Source organism: Saccostrea cucullata, unplaced genomic scaffold (genome assembly GCF_032062105.1).
Source record: "Saccostrea cucullata isolate Sc308-1 unplaced genomic scaffold, CSIRO_AGI_Scuc_v1 ctg3561, whole genome shotgun sequence".
NCBI lineage: Eukaryota > Metazoa > Mollusca > Bivalvia > Ostreida > Ostreidae > Saccostrea > Saccostrea cuccullata.
This window is the reverse complement of record NW_026932770.1, coordinates 34,916-51,511: the sequence shown is the minus strand read 5'-3', so window position 1 is coordinate 51,511 and position 16,596 is coordinate 34,916. Positions and strand designations below refer to the sequence as shown.

At 33.1% G+C, this 16,596-nt stretch overlaps 1 protein-coding gene across 1 annotated transcript; it reads left to right on the top strand.

Moving 5' to 3' along the window:
• Positions 1–320: 320 nt before the first annotated feature.
• On the top strand, positions 321–9,053 carry LOC134236102 (uncharacterized). The gene is made up of 5 exons (XM_062718284.1): positions 321–561; positions 715–905; positions 1,351–1,560; positions 7,779–7,935; positions 8,299–9,053. Exons 1-5 carry the CDS (start codon positions 543–545, stop codon positions 8,442–8,444), a joined length of 723 nt encoding a protein of 240 aa, XP_062574268.1. The 5' UTR covers positions 321–542; the 3' UTR covers positions 8,445–9,053.
• The last annotated feature ends 7,543 nt before the right edge of the window (positions 9,054–16,596 follow it).

The window sequence follows — 16,596 nt, the reverse complement described above, 5'->3', positions numbered from 1 at the left end:
ACATATATAAGTGTATATACCTTTTATTATTTAATTTACACTTTTGATGTTGTTATTAATGATATTAGTAGAAAATGTTTTTTCACATGGAAATAGAAATCTGGACTGTACCTGTCAGTTTAATATTTAAAATGGACCTGATAAAATTTTACAAAAAGTTTTGGATATTATTACAAAGAATATAATATGCTTTCTGTAATTCAATTCAACATCAAAAATAGTTCCTAAAATTTGTTTTCTCACTACCGTATTCAAAGGTAATTATTTTAGATTAGTTATACTGAATTTGTGAGCAGGTTTACCAGTTTACTTTACTTTCATGAGAGCTCCAAAATATTTATACTGAAATAATCTTTTATTTATACCAGGGTGATGACAAAGTCAGTTTGAGCTTGAAAATCCTTAAAAAGTCAACCTCCTTGCAGTCTTATAAAAAGGGAGACTCCCTGGTCACGTACTTCAATGTTGTTGCTGCGAACAAAGACAGTACTTTCATAGTCCGAATATATCTGAAACACAAATTTAATTTTATTAAAGAAGGGATGTCGTACAGGTTCACAGGTAAGAAACTACCTGCAATGCTCAGACATGATAGATTTTAACACAGAAAATAATCAGAACAAATGTACTTCTTGCATAGCCACACTTCATAAAATATGCGTGTTCAAGATTTCAAAATTCTATTAATACTATTTGAATCTCTTTTTTTAACAGACGTGATTAAGAAAGGAGACACTTACTGGGCCGTAAGTTCAAGTACAGTTGGTTGCATTGCACCTCTTAAAAATGTTGCCACAGCAGATATCGAACTCCCGGAAAATGAAAAGGCTGAAGGAGCTGCAAGGACTTTAATGGATGCACTCCAATGTCAGCAAAAGTCCGCAGTGAAAGGGAAGATTGTCCAGGTATTATTTCTATGAGACATTTTTATTCATTCCCAAAGTTAGGAAAATGTATATTGAAATTAGGATGTCGATACACATGATTTTCAATGGACCTGTTCTTAAGGATTATTTCATGGTTTATCTCAAAATTTGTGATCAGATAATGCGCCTGCTATATTTGTCTTGATTCAACATTGTTCTTCCTCATTTGTTAGGCTGTGGGCTTTAATTAGATTTCTTATTCTTAAAAAATAATGATAAAATGCCTAGTTAAATTCTAATATTTATGAACGAATTTAGGAATTCCTAATTAAAGTTTACAAATATATATCACCATTAAGTCCTTACTTTTGCTAAATTGGTTTCTTTACTGAAATATAAAGTGAGGACATAGTTCTCCATTTTACTTATTTCTGGTTTTCCATTAAACTTATTCAATTTTGTGAGCCTTTAAATTATTTTGTAGATCTCTCCTCTGAAACGAAGAAGAAATGGTACCCTCGTTGTACGAAGTATCTCCCTTAAAGACACCTCAGGTGTAGCCAAGGTATGCCTTTTTGAAGGCACAGCAGAAATGCAGTTCGAGAGAGACCAAATATTGGAAGTCACCTCTGTATATCCTAAGAGTTTTCAAGGTGCACAACAACTAACCGGATCAGTTAGCACAAAATGCCAGGTATTATACCAGCTACAGACAGTTTGAAGCTGTCACTACTCGTAAATAGGCATAGACCGCCATATTTCTCGTTCTTCAACGTTCTCCCTACAACTCGTATAAAAGGAGCAGATCGCTAGTCAGTTCAATGTATTTTACTATAGAGATCCGACGAGTGCGGACGTACATCTTTCAAAGCCTGCTACTCAATATCGATGAAATTATCAAATTTACATATTTTTTCCAAAACAGGATAAAAGTATCATGGAAAATACAGGTCAATACATTATATACAAACATAAAATCCACATAGAAACAAGAAATAAACTCCAAAAATATAAGATCACGATAGGAGAACTACATGTCGGCCACGAGTTTTGAGTGTGGAATTGGGTGTAACGAAAGCGAATGGTTTATATACCCGTCTGACAGTGCCTATTTATGAGAAGTGTTCAGCTTTAACATTAAATATGTTCCCCAAACAAAGTTGGGGAACATATTGTTTTTAATCTGTTTCTTATCATTATTATTAAGGTCTTCCGTTTCCAACGGAAGACCTTCTACTGATTCTGTTGTTTCTTTTCCACTATTATTTTTTTTTCTTACCGATTTTGTGCAGGCGATTTCTCGAGAACGCCTCGACAGTTTTTCATGAAACTTTCAGCAATGATAGGAAACTATTTGAACTTCATGCGTTTTTTTTTTATTTTGCCGTCGTCACTTCCGGTCGCTAGATATGGCCATTTTTCTGTTTTTAAAGTGTCATTTTGTACGAGAGTGTTCTCGAAAACGATTGAAGATTGGGTCCTGAAACTTTCAGGGATGATAGATTATGACTCGTAGATTTGAGAAGGCTATATGGTTTTTGTTGCCGTCACGTTCGTCGTCTACCGGAAGTAGTTTAAAAATATGCAAAATTTTATTTTTTTCTTTTTAAAATAATTCTTATGGAGGCAAAAAGAGTGTCTCGAGTAATATTATAACCACCGGAAGTTATTTTTTCTAAACCGGAAGTAGTCCAAAAAATGTCCATTTTTCCTCGAAATTATCAGGGATGACTCCTTTACACTCAGAAAGGAGTTAAAGCTCATTTTAAGTACTTCCGGTCACACCGGAAGTGAATTATAAAGACCGGAAGTTGTTTGAAATTGATAGATTTCACTCTTAAATGTGTTCTGACGTATTTTGAATAATTGATCTGAACACTTTTTTTTATTTAAAGTTGATTTATACCCTTATCAAAAATCGAACGGAAGACCTACTCGTTGCTCGCAACGAGATCTCATCTAGTTATTATTAAGGTCTTCCGTCTCCAACGGAAGACCTTCTACTGATTCTGTTGTTTCTTTTCCACTATTATTATTAAGTCTTCCGTTCACAACGGAAGACTTATAGTGATTGTATTGTTTCTTTTTATTATTATTATTATTATTATTATTATTCCTCCCAAATTTTGTGAGCGCGATTACTCAGAGATGGCTGGATAGATTTTCACAATTTTTCTCATGTATATAGGTAGATATATGAAGTTTATATAAAATTCCGTTTTTTGAAAAATTCACTTCCGGTCCGAAGTTATGGCCGATTTTCGAATTTTAAAATGGACTTTTGTCCGGCAGTTTTCTTGGAAACGGTTTGAGGTAAAGATATGAAATTTACAGGAGTATTAGATCATGATATTCTATTTGTTTTGAAGTTGTTTTCGTGTGTTTCCAGTACTTCCTGTCCGAACCGGAAGTGAATTTGTTTTTGGTCAATTTTTGATTTTTTTGTTTTTAGATATTTTTTCAAGATATTCTTATGTGAAACAGACATTTTTCTACAAATACTAAATATATAATTTGTTTTTAAATCAGATTCCGCATTTTGAATATTTCCGGTACCGAAGTTTTCTCTATTTACGTAGTATGTATAAGTTGGGCAAAGAAAGATAACTCTGACCTGTGAATGAGAATAGAACTTTCGAGATAAAGGCGGAAATAGTATTGATGACGTTAGAGAAATGTATACGCTCTCCAGATCAACAAATTTACACATTCAATATTCTCTCTTTTGCATGTTACTTAATCCACTATATGCATATTAATTTAAATTTGCCAATGGATGTGAAGTGTTAGTCTGTATATTGAAAGATTTTTATTTACAAATTTATATCTAAAAAAATATCCGTTCTGTGTCAACTAAGCACTTTGAAGAAAATAATATTTTACGCAGTATTCATTACAGCGATATAAATACAAATCATTCTACAAAAATACTAAGCATATTATTTATTCAATCTGATTCTGCTTTTTGGAGATTTAAGGTTCCGTCAATAAATTCATTTTCTTTATTTACATAGTGACAACGAGCAAAGATAGATAACTCGACTTGTAAGTGGGAATAGAACTTTCTAGATAAAGGCGGAGGTAGTATCCATGACGACGCAGACGTCTATATTTACACTTTTCACATAAAAAAAATAATTAGACTTCCAGTTTCCATGTCCACTTCTGATTGAAAGATTACGTTGGTTACTGCTTTTAGTATATGCATAGTTTAAAGTTGCCAGCGTAGTGTAAATCTGTAATGTCTGTTATGATTTTATTTAAAAAAATATTCTGAATTCATTCTCTAATTTGAATGCGAAATTATCCCGGAATCCGAGTTTTATTTTCGATTCTAAAATATTATATGTACTCAGAAGGGAACTGGGAGATATAAGACTAGGTGTAAAGCCTTTAGGAATAAATTGATATCTGCAACTTAAACGAAAAAAAATCAATCTATAGATTGGATTTGGTTTTAACGCGTGTATTTCATTGATTAAAAGTCTTATAGTGTTATTTATTTTACATGATCTATACTTTTATATACCCGAGAAGTTATTAAAGATGAAAAAAACGATTCTTGGATTTTTGTGAAATACAAGTACTCAAAGGGTTAACATTATGTGAAAGTTACGCGTTTCTGTGTGAAATAATGCCACGCTAAAAACATGATACAAAAACATCTGCAAAGGTCTGTTGATATGTTAGTTAAAGTATACGAATGAACACAATTTTATGCAATGCTATAAAATTATATGTATGTACATGCAACCTTAAGTATTTTCTTTTTAATTCATAAAACATAAAATTACCGAGTTTGTAATTCTTTTGAAGCCCCCCCCCCTCCTCTTGAATTTAATCGGAGACATTATTGCAACTGTAGGCCTTTGAATTATAAATTCGCTATACAATTAAATCTGGAACATTTGGTTATCATCACCATTAACATGTATACAGAATTCACATTCAATAAAAGTAGATTTTTCATTACGCAAGATACTGAAATTTACATGTTTGAGAGAGAAAGAGAGAGAGAGAGAGATTCCCTTTCAATCCTGATTATCCTATCCATTTGAATAGACAAAAAATAAGTTCTTTATCAGTTGTACCCATTCTTTATTAAATATTTTCTGATTTTATAGTCCGTCATAGTCACTCTCTGTATATTTTTTCTGCTTAAGAAGTATTACACTAAGTGCACATGTATTGACCTGTCTATCAAAATCACCGAAAGCTGTATGCATTGCAATAAAGTTGTTCGAAATGATTTTTAGTGAGGATGATCTATAAGAAAATCTGATGCAACACAAATTTGAGAAATGAAAAATAAAATAAAAACATGGCTATCTAGATCATCATATATCTGTATTATGGACTTCAGTTGTGGGACGTGGAGACCAGTCCGTCAGATGAGATCATTTAAATCGAGGTCCCGTGTGTCAGATGGTACTGACTGAAAAAGATTCCTCACTGCTCAATGGCGATTAGATCCAAATTATAGGACAACATTTTGCAGTCTACACCGGCGAGTGGAGGCTTCTCCATGTGAAAAATTCTCTCGAGGGACATTAAACAACATTTAATCAATTGATCCATTGCTGAATAATTCCTGTAGTTGAATAATCTTTCTGCTGACAAATCTCGTTAGTATTACTGTAAAAATCAACGACTTTATGTTTGATGTGGTACTAACTTATAGTTCATGACATTTTTATACTCCCATCACAATTGTGCCAGAACATAAACACAGTGAAGTTTATGAGAGTACGGTGTTCGTTCGTCCGTTGGTTTGTCTATGATACACGTGTAGCTCTTATGATTGCCAAAATGCATAAGAACAAGATTGGTAATGAAAATCAAAGTACTTAAAGTACTGAAAGACTTTTTTGCATTTTTTTTTCTTTCAGAGTACATATGATATCTATGTTTTTTTGCAGAGAAAAAAGCAAATTCTTACAGATTTAGAAGAACGGAAGACTTATTTGTTGCCATGGCAACAAGATTCTAGTTATTATTCTTTTTTTTCTTACCGATTTTGTGCAGACGATTTCTCGAGAACGCCTCGACAGTTTTTCATGAAACTTTCAGCAATGATAGGAAACTATTTGAACTTTATGCGTTTTTTTTTTATTTTACCGTCGTCACTTCCGGTCGCGAGATATGGCCATTTTGCTGTTTTTAAAGTGTCATTTTGTCCGAGAGTGTTCTCGAAAACGGTTGGAGATTGGGTCCTGAAACTTTCAGGGATGATAGATTATGACTCCTAGATTTGAGAAGGATATATGGTTTTTGTTGCCGTTGCGTCCGTCGTCCACCGGAAGTAGTTTTGAAAAATGCAAAATTTTATTTTTTTCTTTTTTAAATGTTTCTTATGGAGGCAAATAGAATGTCTCGAGTAATATTATGTCCACCGGAAGTTATTTTTTCCAAACCGGAAGTTGTCAAAAAAATGAACATTTTTCCTCGAAATTTATCAGGGATGATTCCTTCACACTCAGAAAGGAGTTATAGGTCATTTTAATTACTTCCGATCACACCGGAAGTGAATTATAAAGACCGGAAGTTTGAAATTGATAGATTTCACTCTTAAAAGTGTTCTCACGTATTTTGAATAATTGATCTGAACACTTTTTTTTCATTTAAAATGGTTTTATAACCTTATCAAAAATCGAACGGAAGACCTACTCGTTGCTCGCAACGAGATCTCATCTAGTTTTTCTTCTTCTTCTTCCTGGGTACTTTTTTGTCCGGGAATGATCTTGTAAACTGTTCATCCGATGTAGGTAAAACCTTTTTAGAGTTAGTAGACATGTTATGTAGAGTTGACTAGTCAAGGTCATTTTGCGCTCACGTGCTTGCAAGAGCGTGCGCGTGCAGCACGTGAAATGACCAATATAATAGGTCTAGCCGTAACTTTTTTTATTTTTTGATGAAATGCTTTGAAACTCATAATTTGATTATTTATTAGTAGTATAGACATGATGACATAGTCAAAATAGCAAGATCTCATGCGCACGTGCGCTTTCTTCTGATTGGCTGAAACTAAAGTCTCTATATCTTTCTTGTTTTTACACGACATCCTATAAAATTTTGAACATAGCCATGCATTAATATATTCTACAACATGATATATAGCATTTGTCATAAAATCACGTGCATGCACGTGCGCTGCAATCTGATTGGCTTAAACTTTAAATAGCTATAACTCCCTTGGTGTTCAACCAAACATGATGGGATTTGTAGCATAGATAGATATAATGAACATCTACAACATGATATGGTTGCCATGCACATGCATACACGTGCGTGTACTTGCGCTGTAATCTGATTGGCTGAAACTTTAAACAGGTATAACTGCTTTGGTTTTTAACCAAACGGAGTGGGATTTAGAACATAGAGAGATGAAATAAACGTCTACAAGAAGATATGGACAAAATGCTCATGTATGCACGTGCGTGCACGTGAAATGAGTTAAATAAAAAATACACTTGAATAAGGGTATTTTTAATTACTTTTCGATTAACACTTTAATATTTAGTATATTAAAATGTATAGATTGTGTAGACAAGATGATATGGTCATTTACATGCATTTACATTTAATTTACATGCGCACGCATGCAGTGCTAAAATTTGAATGAACTTGGCGTTGCTGAAGTCTCAAATGCATAGATCTTGTCCTATTTAATGAAGCTTACAGGGAATATGGCACCAAAAGGGAGTTGGGGAGCGTTTGGGGAACATCTGTAACGGTCCCCGTTACAATTAGCACTAGTTTAATTTACCAGGTATACCTTTAAACAAATAACTGAAATTGCATTATTCTGATTCAATATTTTCACCATAGCAGAAAATCCTTTTAATTGATACATCATTTCAATTACTGCTCTACTCATTATTTACATCTTTTGTTTTAAACATCTATTTTCAGTTTGTGCAGGATGAAAATTTCAACGATTTACAAGTAACGGATGAAGATTTCCTTGAAGACCATGACTTCGATGTAGAGGAGGATCTGTCAAATGGAGATCCTTTTCAAGTAATCATGATCTCTGATGCTTACAGATATCTGTGCTGTCCAAGTCCAGGTAACTTGAAATGCAGTAGACGCTTTTTTTTTTTATAAGATTACAAACTGTAAAAGGACAAATATTCGTGGGGGATTAATTTTTGTCGTTAACAATTATAAACGAAATTAAATCCAACACAAAATTTTATATTACTATAAATTGAATAGGGTTACTTTCAAAACAACGAAATGAAATGCCCACAAAACAATTTTTTTCAAGACAAATCAACGAAATTTTATCCCCATGAAACTTTTTGCTTATACAGTATTCACATGTAGATCAACTCTTTAGTGTTCAACTTAATTTTCTAGGAAAAGTGCTTAAAATTATTAACAAAGTTTTCCTCTGTATATTTATTCATGCAATTTTTATTTATTGTAGGATGTCGCAAAAAAAAATTATTGACAAGAAATGTCCCATTTGTGGTAAAGAATCCAACAACACATATGGAATCAGAATCACTGTGGAAGCTCAAAATTGTAAAACTAATGAGAGCAGTACAACATCCCTTTTCAACGATGATGTGACCAATTTGTTCACACTTGATCAGGATGCTCTAGCAAGTGCCGATGACTTGCTCTACAAACTGTCGTTAAAGCTCCCTGTTTCTTTTATTGCTAAAAAGATAGATAACAGGTTCTACAACATTGATAAGATGTAAAAATCATGTCCCCACTGTCTCCTCTTTCATAAGGTGATCTTTAACATGTGCTTGATTGCCCTCCCATAACCATTACACTTAAAAAAAAATATTCAAGACCTCAAGAAAACAACTTTGTCCATTAATTCCAATGTTTTTGTTCTATCATGTTAGTTTCGCATTAACACATGTCTTTGTATTAAAAAGAGAATAAATGCCATTGCATTCCTAACCCATTTTTGTAATCCCAACTCCTGAGAGGGCAAGAAGGCATTTTGAAAATGTCCTATTTGATGTTTTTGTATAAAATTTATTTTGTACAGAGTTTTGATTACTTTATCGTATTTCATAAGTCCAGCAAATGGATAGAGTTTCAAATTTTATTTCAATGATTTATGTACAATTGCATTCGTTGTGCCGAAGGAGAGGACAAGCTGACATTTTTGCTTAAAGATGTCCTAATTTTGTGTTTTGTATGATATATTGTACATTTTGTACGAAGTGTGTTTCCTGCACATGGATAGAGTTTCAAAGATTATTCAATGATTTTTATACAATTGCATTCCTCATGCAGATTGAATACATATTAACCAAAGTGGCATTGTTACTACATGTATGATTGTTTTACAAAGAGTTAAGTCATTTAATCATGTTTCATGAAATTCTTTGAATTAAATGATACGAGATGTTCAGTGCATTTTTGTTTATTATGCTTTTTTATTATTATATACAATGGATACACAGTTGTTCTCAGGCGCAGAGTATGTTAACTTTTTCTTGTACAAGTTTTACATTCCACAGTATTTTCAAACTGTTTTCATTTATCTTTTAAGTTTTATTATTATTTTTTTTTTGCAGGGGTATGAAACTCAGAAATGTTGATATGCCCGTTACATTTCTTTTTTCTTCATGTGAACTTTTCATTATTACATATATAATGCATATGTTGAATTTTTTATCACTCATTCCATCAGTGTTTTATTATGTATTATTACAAGTTTATTTTTCATGCCTGAAAGGAATTCCATATGTGTTTTGTTTTACATTCTTTTTAAGATATATACATGAGATGTGTTTAATCCTATGCAAATACTTAATATTCATCAAATTTTATAGCAAATGCTTTGTTTTAATTGTCAAAGGTTATTGGTATATTCATAATTTTAAGTTTATAATTTTACATAGGCTTACTCCTATATTTTCTCATCCTAAAACAAATATTTTGATATGAAAGAAACATTCCTATTCTTCCACTTAAATTTTCTTATTCATGTCAGAAGTAAGAAGTATTCACTATCCATTTCATATGTCCAAATAAGAAAATTAAATCATCACTTGGTGCACTTGTTGCCAAAAATGCATATATTTTCTTTTATTAACAGAGGTAATTATAAGGAAAAAAGTGCATATTAAAATAAAATAGTTTGATTACAGCAAACGATTTCAAATGCTAACATTTAAATGACACGTTTTAATTTTTTTCAAAAATATGTCCACACGTTGCATCCATTAAATTTGGGAGGATAACAAAGATTATTGCCCTTTCCTTAAACTTCTATCATACAGATTTGAATACACCCCCCCCCCTTTAATTCTAATGAAAATGGAGTACTCCTTTTTTTTTTACAGGTTTTGTTTCTTGTTTACAAATGTTGTTTAAAGAATAAACTACTGAAAAAAAAAACACATGTTTGTGTAATTCTTTAACTCGTATGCACATCATTTGAAGTGTTCTATTAGGAGGCTCATTACAATCATTTCAGTCTCATTATAGCAATACTTTTCATGTACATTTCCAATGATTGCCTGACGTCACGGCGTCAGGCTGTATAAGGATTGATAATTGCTTGATCCGAAACTAATAGATCATACCGAGAGAGCTAGATTTTGTGCAAGCTGATTTACATTGGAAATATTTTACCTGCATTTTAAAAGAAACTTTTCCTCAGGGAAACAATGATTTTACTGATGCAAAGTAATGCAGTATTTACTTTGTTTACACTGTTTGCATGAAACAGATTATTCCATGTGATTTACCGTTTCAACATGTCCGTGTATCTTTTTTTCTGCATTTCTATACTACTGGATCAGTCCATTTATGTTCTAAAAAAGGGGTGAATCGGTCTTTTCGCGCCAAATGTCACGAGTATGCGATCTTCGCACCTTTTCTTGGGATTGTTCTATTGTATGAATGTGGGTGCTAACTTCCATGGAATTAAATAAAGTTTGTTATTGCAAACTCCATCTTCCTATGTTTCAGAAATTCTATCTACAACCAATATCTTATTCCTTAAAACAACATATGAATCGTATGTATCAGAATATGGGCATGCAAAACAAATGAAATGATTTCTCTTCTGTTGGTTTATTCCATATTTTAATGGACTAGTCCAATAAACACAAACGATCGACGCAGTTCAACCAGGTTCCAGACGATTTGACGAAAGAAATAACCTGTGCGAAATCTTGGATTTCTTTTCCACACAAGCGTAAATGCTGGTTTTACCTATTTCATCCTCACAAAATTATAGTACCCACGTTTCAAGATCAATGAACACAAACAACTACTGTTTACTTCATTGGAGAAAATGCTTTCCTACAACATATGTATTTAGTTATATCCATTTTCTAAAATGTTCACAATGAGTGATTTGACAACAGATTTCAGAAAAGGTGTAGTTTTAAATTTAGATCCAGGGGTAGATCAATCTACTTGCAGAAATTTAATCGCATCATCTCGGGTCTTTTCGTCAGAGGTCAAAAAACAAACTCGAATGTATCGACATCATCGGATGTTAAAATTTTTTACATTTCCTCTTTATAGTAAAAACAGAGTTAGAAGTAGTATATTTGAGATAATATCATTAAATTGAATAAAGGTAACTCCATATTCCACAGAAAAAAGGATTATATACATCATCCATGCTTTTATTTCAAAGTTTGTGAAAGGGGGGGGGTGTCATGACGTATAAATTAAAAAAAAAACATTTGTGGTCTCCTTTCGTAGATAAGGCCCGAGGAGTGGGACTGAGGAGTTGCGATTGGCAGAAAACCCACTTACATTAACCATTCTTCTAACAACTTTTCAGAATGCACGGGGGCGTAGCAACAGGGGGGGGGGGGGCTCCCTTTTTTCCCAAACTTAATTATACTATAGGAAATCTGAAATTTTTTTTGTTTGTCAACTTTTTCAGGTAAGTAAAAAAAAATTTCACTGGCTGCCCCCCCGACCCCCCAAACTTTCAAAATCGATGCTACTCCACTGATGCAGCAAAGATATCGTTCTTTTACAAGTTAAATAATTAAATATTTTAACAAGGTTCTCAAATAAAAAGACAGCACAAAAAATTGCTCAAAAGGTTTGTCACTTCTCTCACAGATATTGATTGATTACGTCAGGCAAGCTTTTTGAAAAGCTGTTACTTGTTTCAAATGGAAGTAATGCTATAAACATTTAAATGCATTTTTCTAAAAACTTCATTAAAACGTGCTGTAACTTGCCTCCTCAAACAGTTTGCGGCCGATTTGATGCTTTGCATCAATATTTATCTTGTAATAAAATGTTGTGGAAGAATTAAGAAGTTAAGCAGATCAACATTAAAATATTTTTTAATTGTTTTACAGAGGAGTTGTTATGTGCAATCAAATTCTATAATTAATAAAGATTTTATCACCGATTAAACAATTGATTTAAGTCTTCCTAAAGCCAGAAGCTTATATATTATGTTCTTGTAAAACAAATCAACGCATGATCTTTGAAAGATACATTATCGAAAGAAAGAAATTATATAACACTATATAATTTCTTTCTGCCTTATGAATTTAGGCAAATAACAAACATTTAAACAATATTCTGGTACAGAATGCGAGGTTATACATAATTATTTACTAATCATACTTAACCCCCCCCCCCCCCCCCGAATCAAATAGTCGTCCTCTTATCTATATTTCGTAAACATTTGTTGCAGTTGGCAAATTCAAAAGAAAATCTTGTATCTCGGGACTTGCTACAGCAGGAGGGAATTTAACAAAGTTGAAGATTCGATAAAGAAGTGGTTCAGGAACAGAGAAAATTTACAAGAGTAAATGGCCAATGTTTCAGCACCTGGATAGATTTTTAAAGCCCCATGTGAAGAAAAGGAAGTCGAATTTAGGAATATGCTCGGTACTTCCGACATTTCAACAGGGAGGGAACTTTATCGTGCAACACCTATTGTGACACAGAAGCTTGGTATATACGGCCTTATCCGATGGACCGCCCCATTTAGTCGCCTTGTACGACAAGCAAGGGGGTACTGAGGACCTATTCTAACCCGGATACCCACGTGCACGGGGCTTTTTCCTAGAAATGTTGCTTTGAAATTTTGTAGGGCATCAACAAAAGAAATTCTGACACAATGCTCAGTAACATATTGGAAAGGCTCAACAATAGGAATTATGAATATTTCATTTTCAATCTAATCAGCATTCTCAACCAAAGAAATCCATTTCTCTTCCAGGGCATCAGCTGCGTGTCTTGCATTTCTACCATGTCTTAAAGAGACGTTCATGATATAAGTGAAAATATTGTTCAATTTCATTTGGGATGAAAGTGAATAAATTAAACAATTATTATAATTGGGTGTCATAGTTATTCTAAGATAGCCTATATATTGTCAGAATCAGCTGGTGTTTCAATTCTTAGTACCGATCACAGTGTGATATACGTGAGAATCTCAAATTAATAGGTATGCAGGTTTATGTATTATTCAAATCAAATTTAAAATACCAATGTATGTTGACTTTCAACTTATCGCACTGGATACATTTAATTAATATGTTGTCTATCACACATAAATACTAGCTGGTATTAATTGATTAAATTGCTTTATATTTAAAATTAAACAAAACAGTATTCTAATTTAATGCAGGTATAGTATAACATGTATGGATACCTAACGGTGACAACTAAGTACATGTCTACGTTATTTTTCCACACCACACACATCTCCTTTCATATCTGTGTCCAAGTTCCTTCGTTAGCCTCTGGGAGGAGATAATGCTGGACCCGGGGTTAACTGCAATATAACTGTATATGTTATATGAAGTTCTAACCCATTGTACGCCCTAACTCCCAGCCAGGTATTACAAGGAAAGGAGATGCTATTTTGTTTACTGTAAGGAATTAGAGAATGAAGTTATTGACTAAGTTTAAAGAGTAAAGTAAGGAATAAGAATGAGTCTTGGTATCAGGAAATTACAAAGTGGATTGGGATTTGGATTTACAATTAAAATAAATTTAGCGTAATTTTTTTAAGAAATGTGTTTCTTTTGTATTTATTTTTTTTTTTTTTTTTGACATTGAAATTTCAATTTAAGAATTTCAAAAAGGCTTAAGTGACACCGACCCAAAAAGAAGATGAGGATATGGATTTGCAATTTAGTAATTTTTGTATAATATTTAATCTTAGGAAAATGAAAATAGAATAATGAAGTCATCTGTCTTTTAATTTTTTTTTACCTATTTTTTTTTTGTTTTAATAATTGTTTTATAAACTCAAATAACTATAAATACAAATTATTATTTTTATATAGTCAAATAATATGTAATTAATCGTGATAAAAAAATGTGATTTTGAATATTTCTCTGATATTTTGTGAAAGTGAAACTTATGAGTGTTATTATTTTGACTTTCAGGATGGAGTAGAGTGTTTTAACAGCAAAGGTTAAGAGGGTACAGTTAACAAAATTAACAAGCAAAGAGGCTTGCAGCATTCTTCAGAATCATGATCAAGGATTGATCTAAAAAATCCCTCCAGTACGACAAAAGGCAGGCTAGTTTATCTTATATCTAGTGAGGGAAATGACAGGAAAATGAATGACTAGTTTATTGACGGATATCAATGGGTTAACAAAGGAGGAGATGGATAACCAAGGAAGGAAAGAATAATGTGGAAGAAATATTACAACATAAGTAAGATGCCTGGGGACAGAAATGGCTCAGCTGAGTTCCAGAGAGCATTTTTTCAAGCTGGTTGAGAATTCTTCTTTAGTACTCGTACACTACACTGGGGATGAGACAACATATGTGCCAAGACCTCACGGGAATCAAAAATCAGAAACAGGAGACTTTGTGTCAACGTTGCCTTCTGTATTGTCACAGATAAAGGAGAAATCTGTTCAGAACCACAGGAGGTGAACAGAAGCATGCTTTTAGAGAACATTGTTAGTGGAGAATATCAAGGTGTACTTAATCAAAGAAATTCTAAGCAGATTAGGAATATTTAGACGAACATGAACAAGGCCAGAAGGTTATCTCACGATGAAATTTATAACACACTACAACTGGCATACCATCTGGATGATTTCGTGCATCATTTTTCATTTTTTTCTGATCTACAATGCTTTGTAGCAGACAAAGATCTCCTGCAAGACTTATATAAAATTCTTCAAGTGAAATCAGACGAGGTTCCACTTTTGTCATATGACACTACCTTCCTTATTGGGGAATTCTATGTGTCGGTATTAGTTTTCAAACACGCTTTTTTTCAAAGCAACCCATCCATTCCAGTGGTCTTCTACATTCACGACAGGAAGTCGGAGGAAATACACCACGCCTTTGGAGGAAAATTGCCACACTTGTGCCAAACATCAATAGGGCGTCAACTGTCATTGCGACTGATAGGGAGAAGGCAGTTGTAAATGCAACTAGAAAACTGACCAGTCAGCAAGGGCCCCGCAATGGGGTAGAATCAAAAGGGTGCAGCTTACGGAATGATTAAAAAATGTACGAAGAATAAGCAACAGCAACTGTATTCTGAAAACTTCAAGATAATTCCTGAATATTCAAAAACCTGAAAATAATATCCTTGTATTTACATTAGGCAGTAAAGAACAATTTATCATTGAATGTATTAAACAATTATGAAGCTTGTGTTATATAGAATACCAGCCTTCAGTGAATGCAAATATCATTAAGGCTTGACCTTAACTTCAAACAAACAGCAGTTGCAGACAAAGGTTTTCATTAATCTTAAAGATAAAGAAAAGCCTATTAAATTTTCTGCAGCAGGCTAGATAATTGATCCCAAAGGATTATATGGAGTTCAGTTAATAAAACAGGTATGCTTATCTATATTTATCGATAATACTCTCTGTAGAAGACAGTCAGCTATATACGTATCCCGGTTGGCCTTTCCTCTGTCAATTGTGACGAAAATAATGCAACAGAACAACAATAAGCTGTATATTTCAAAAAATAAAATTTGTACAGATGGAAAGTTTGCATCCTAAAATACTAGGAAAGTGCTGTTAGAATCCCGAGTTAAGCATGGTTTTACGAAAAATCTCGGTTCAAAGGTAAAAAATTCAAAACATCGGTTAAGGTTTCGTGCGAATGTGTGGAATAATTAATTTACTGACAGGACAGTGGGATTCTAGCAGCAGTTTTAAGACAAAATAAATGTTTTTCAACTACATTATTTACTCAAACAAATTATTAAACTCCGGGGTATTGTTGTTCTGTTCGCTTTTTTATTAAGGAAAATTTTGCTATTAATAGAAGTCACGTGATGCCGTGGTGGTGCTGCAAGTCGTTGCGTTAGACACTCTTTTATCTTTAAGCAATAGATAATAATAGTTTACGCTTATCAGCGGTTTAGGTAAATTATCAAACTAAATTTTCTTTATAAAGTCTGATTTCCCGAAAAATGACTTATATGCTTCCTTAACATACCCGCCCAGACAGAGGTGGTAATTAATCTCAATGAGACAGATATAAAAGATAATGCTCTGGATTTTCTTCAGGAGGAAACCTAATTAATCCCAAAAGACTCATAGCCAGCATTCATTTTACAATGGGGACATCTTCAGCAGTTATCTCTCTTTGCCAATGCATTCTAAAGTTAAGGAATCTACCCCACCACCCCAGCTCCAAACCAGGGGACATAGAGAACCAAACTTAGCATCAAAATATGTATATCTGCCTACTGAACTACCATACGAAATTTGAACTTGATTGGGCAACCATTTTTAAAAAGTTGCCCATTCATTCTTATGC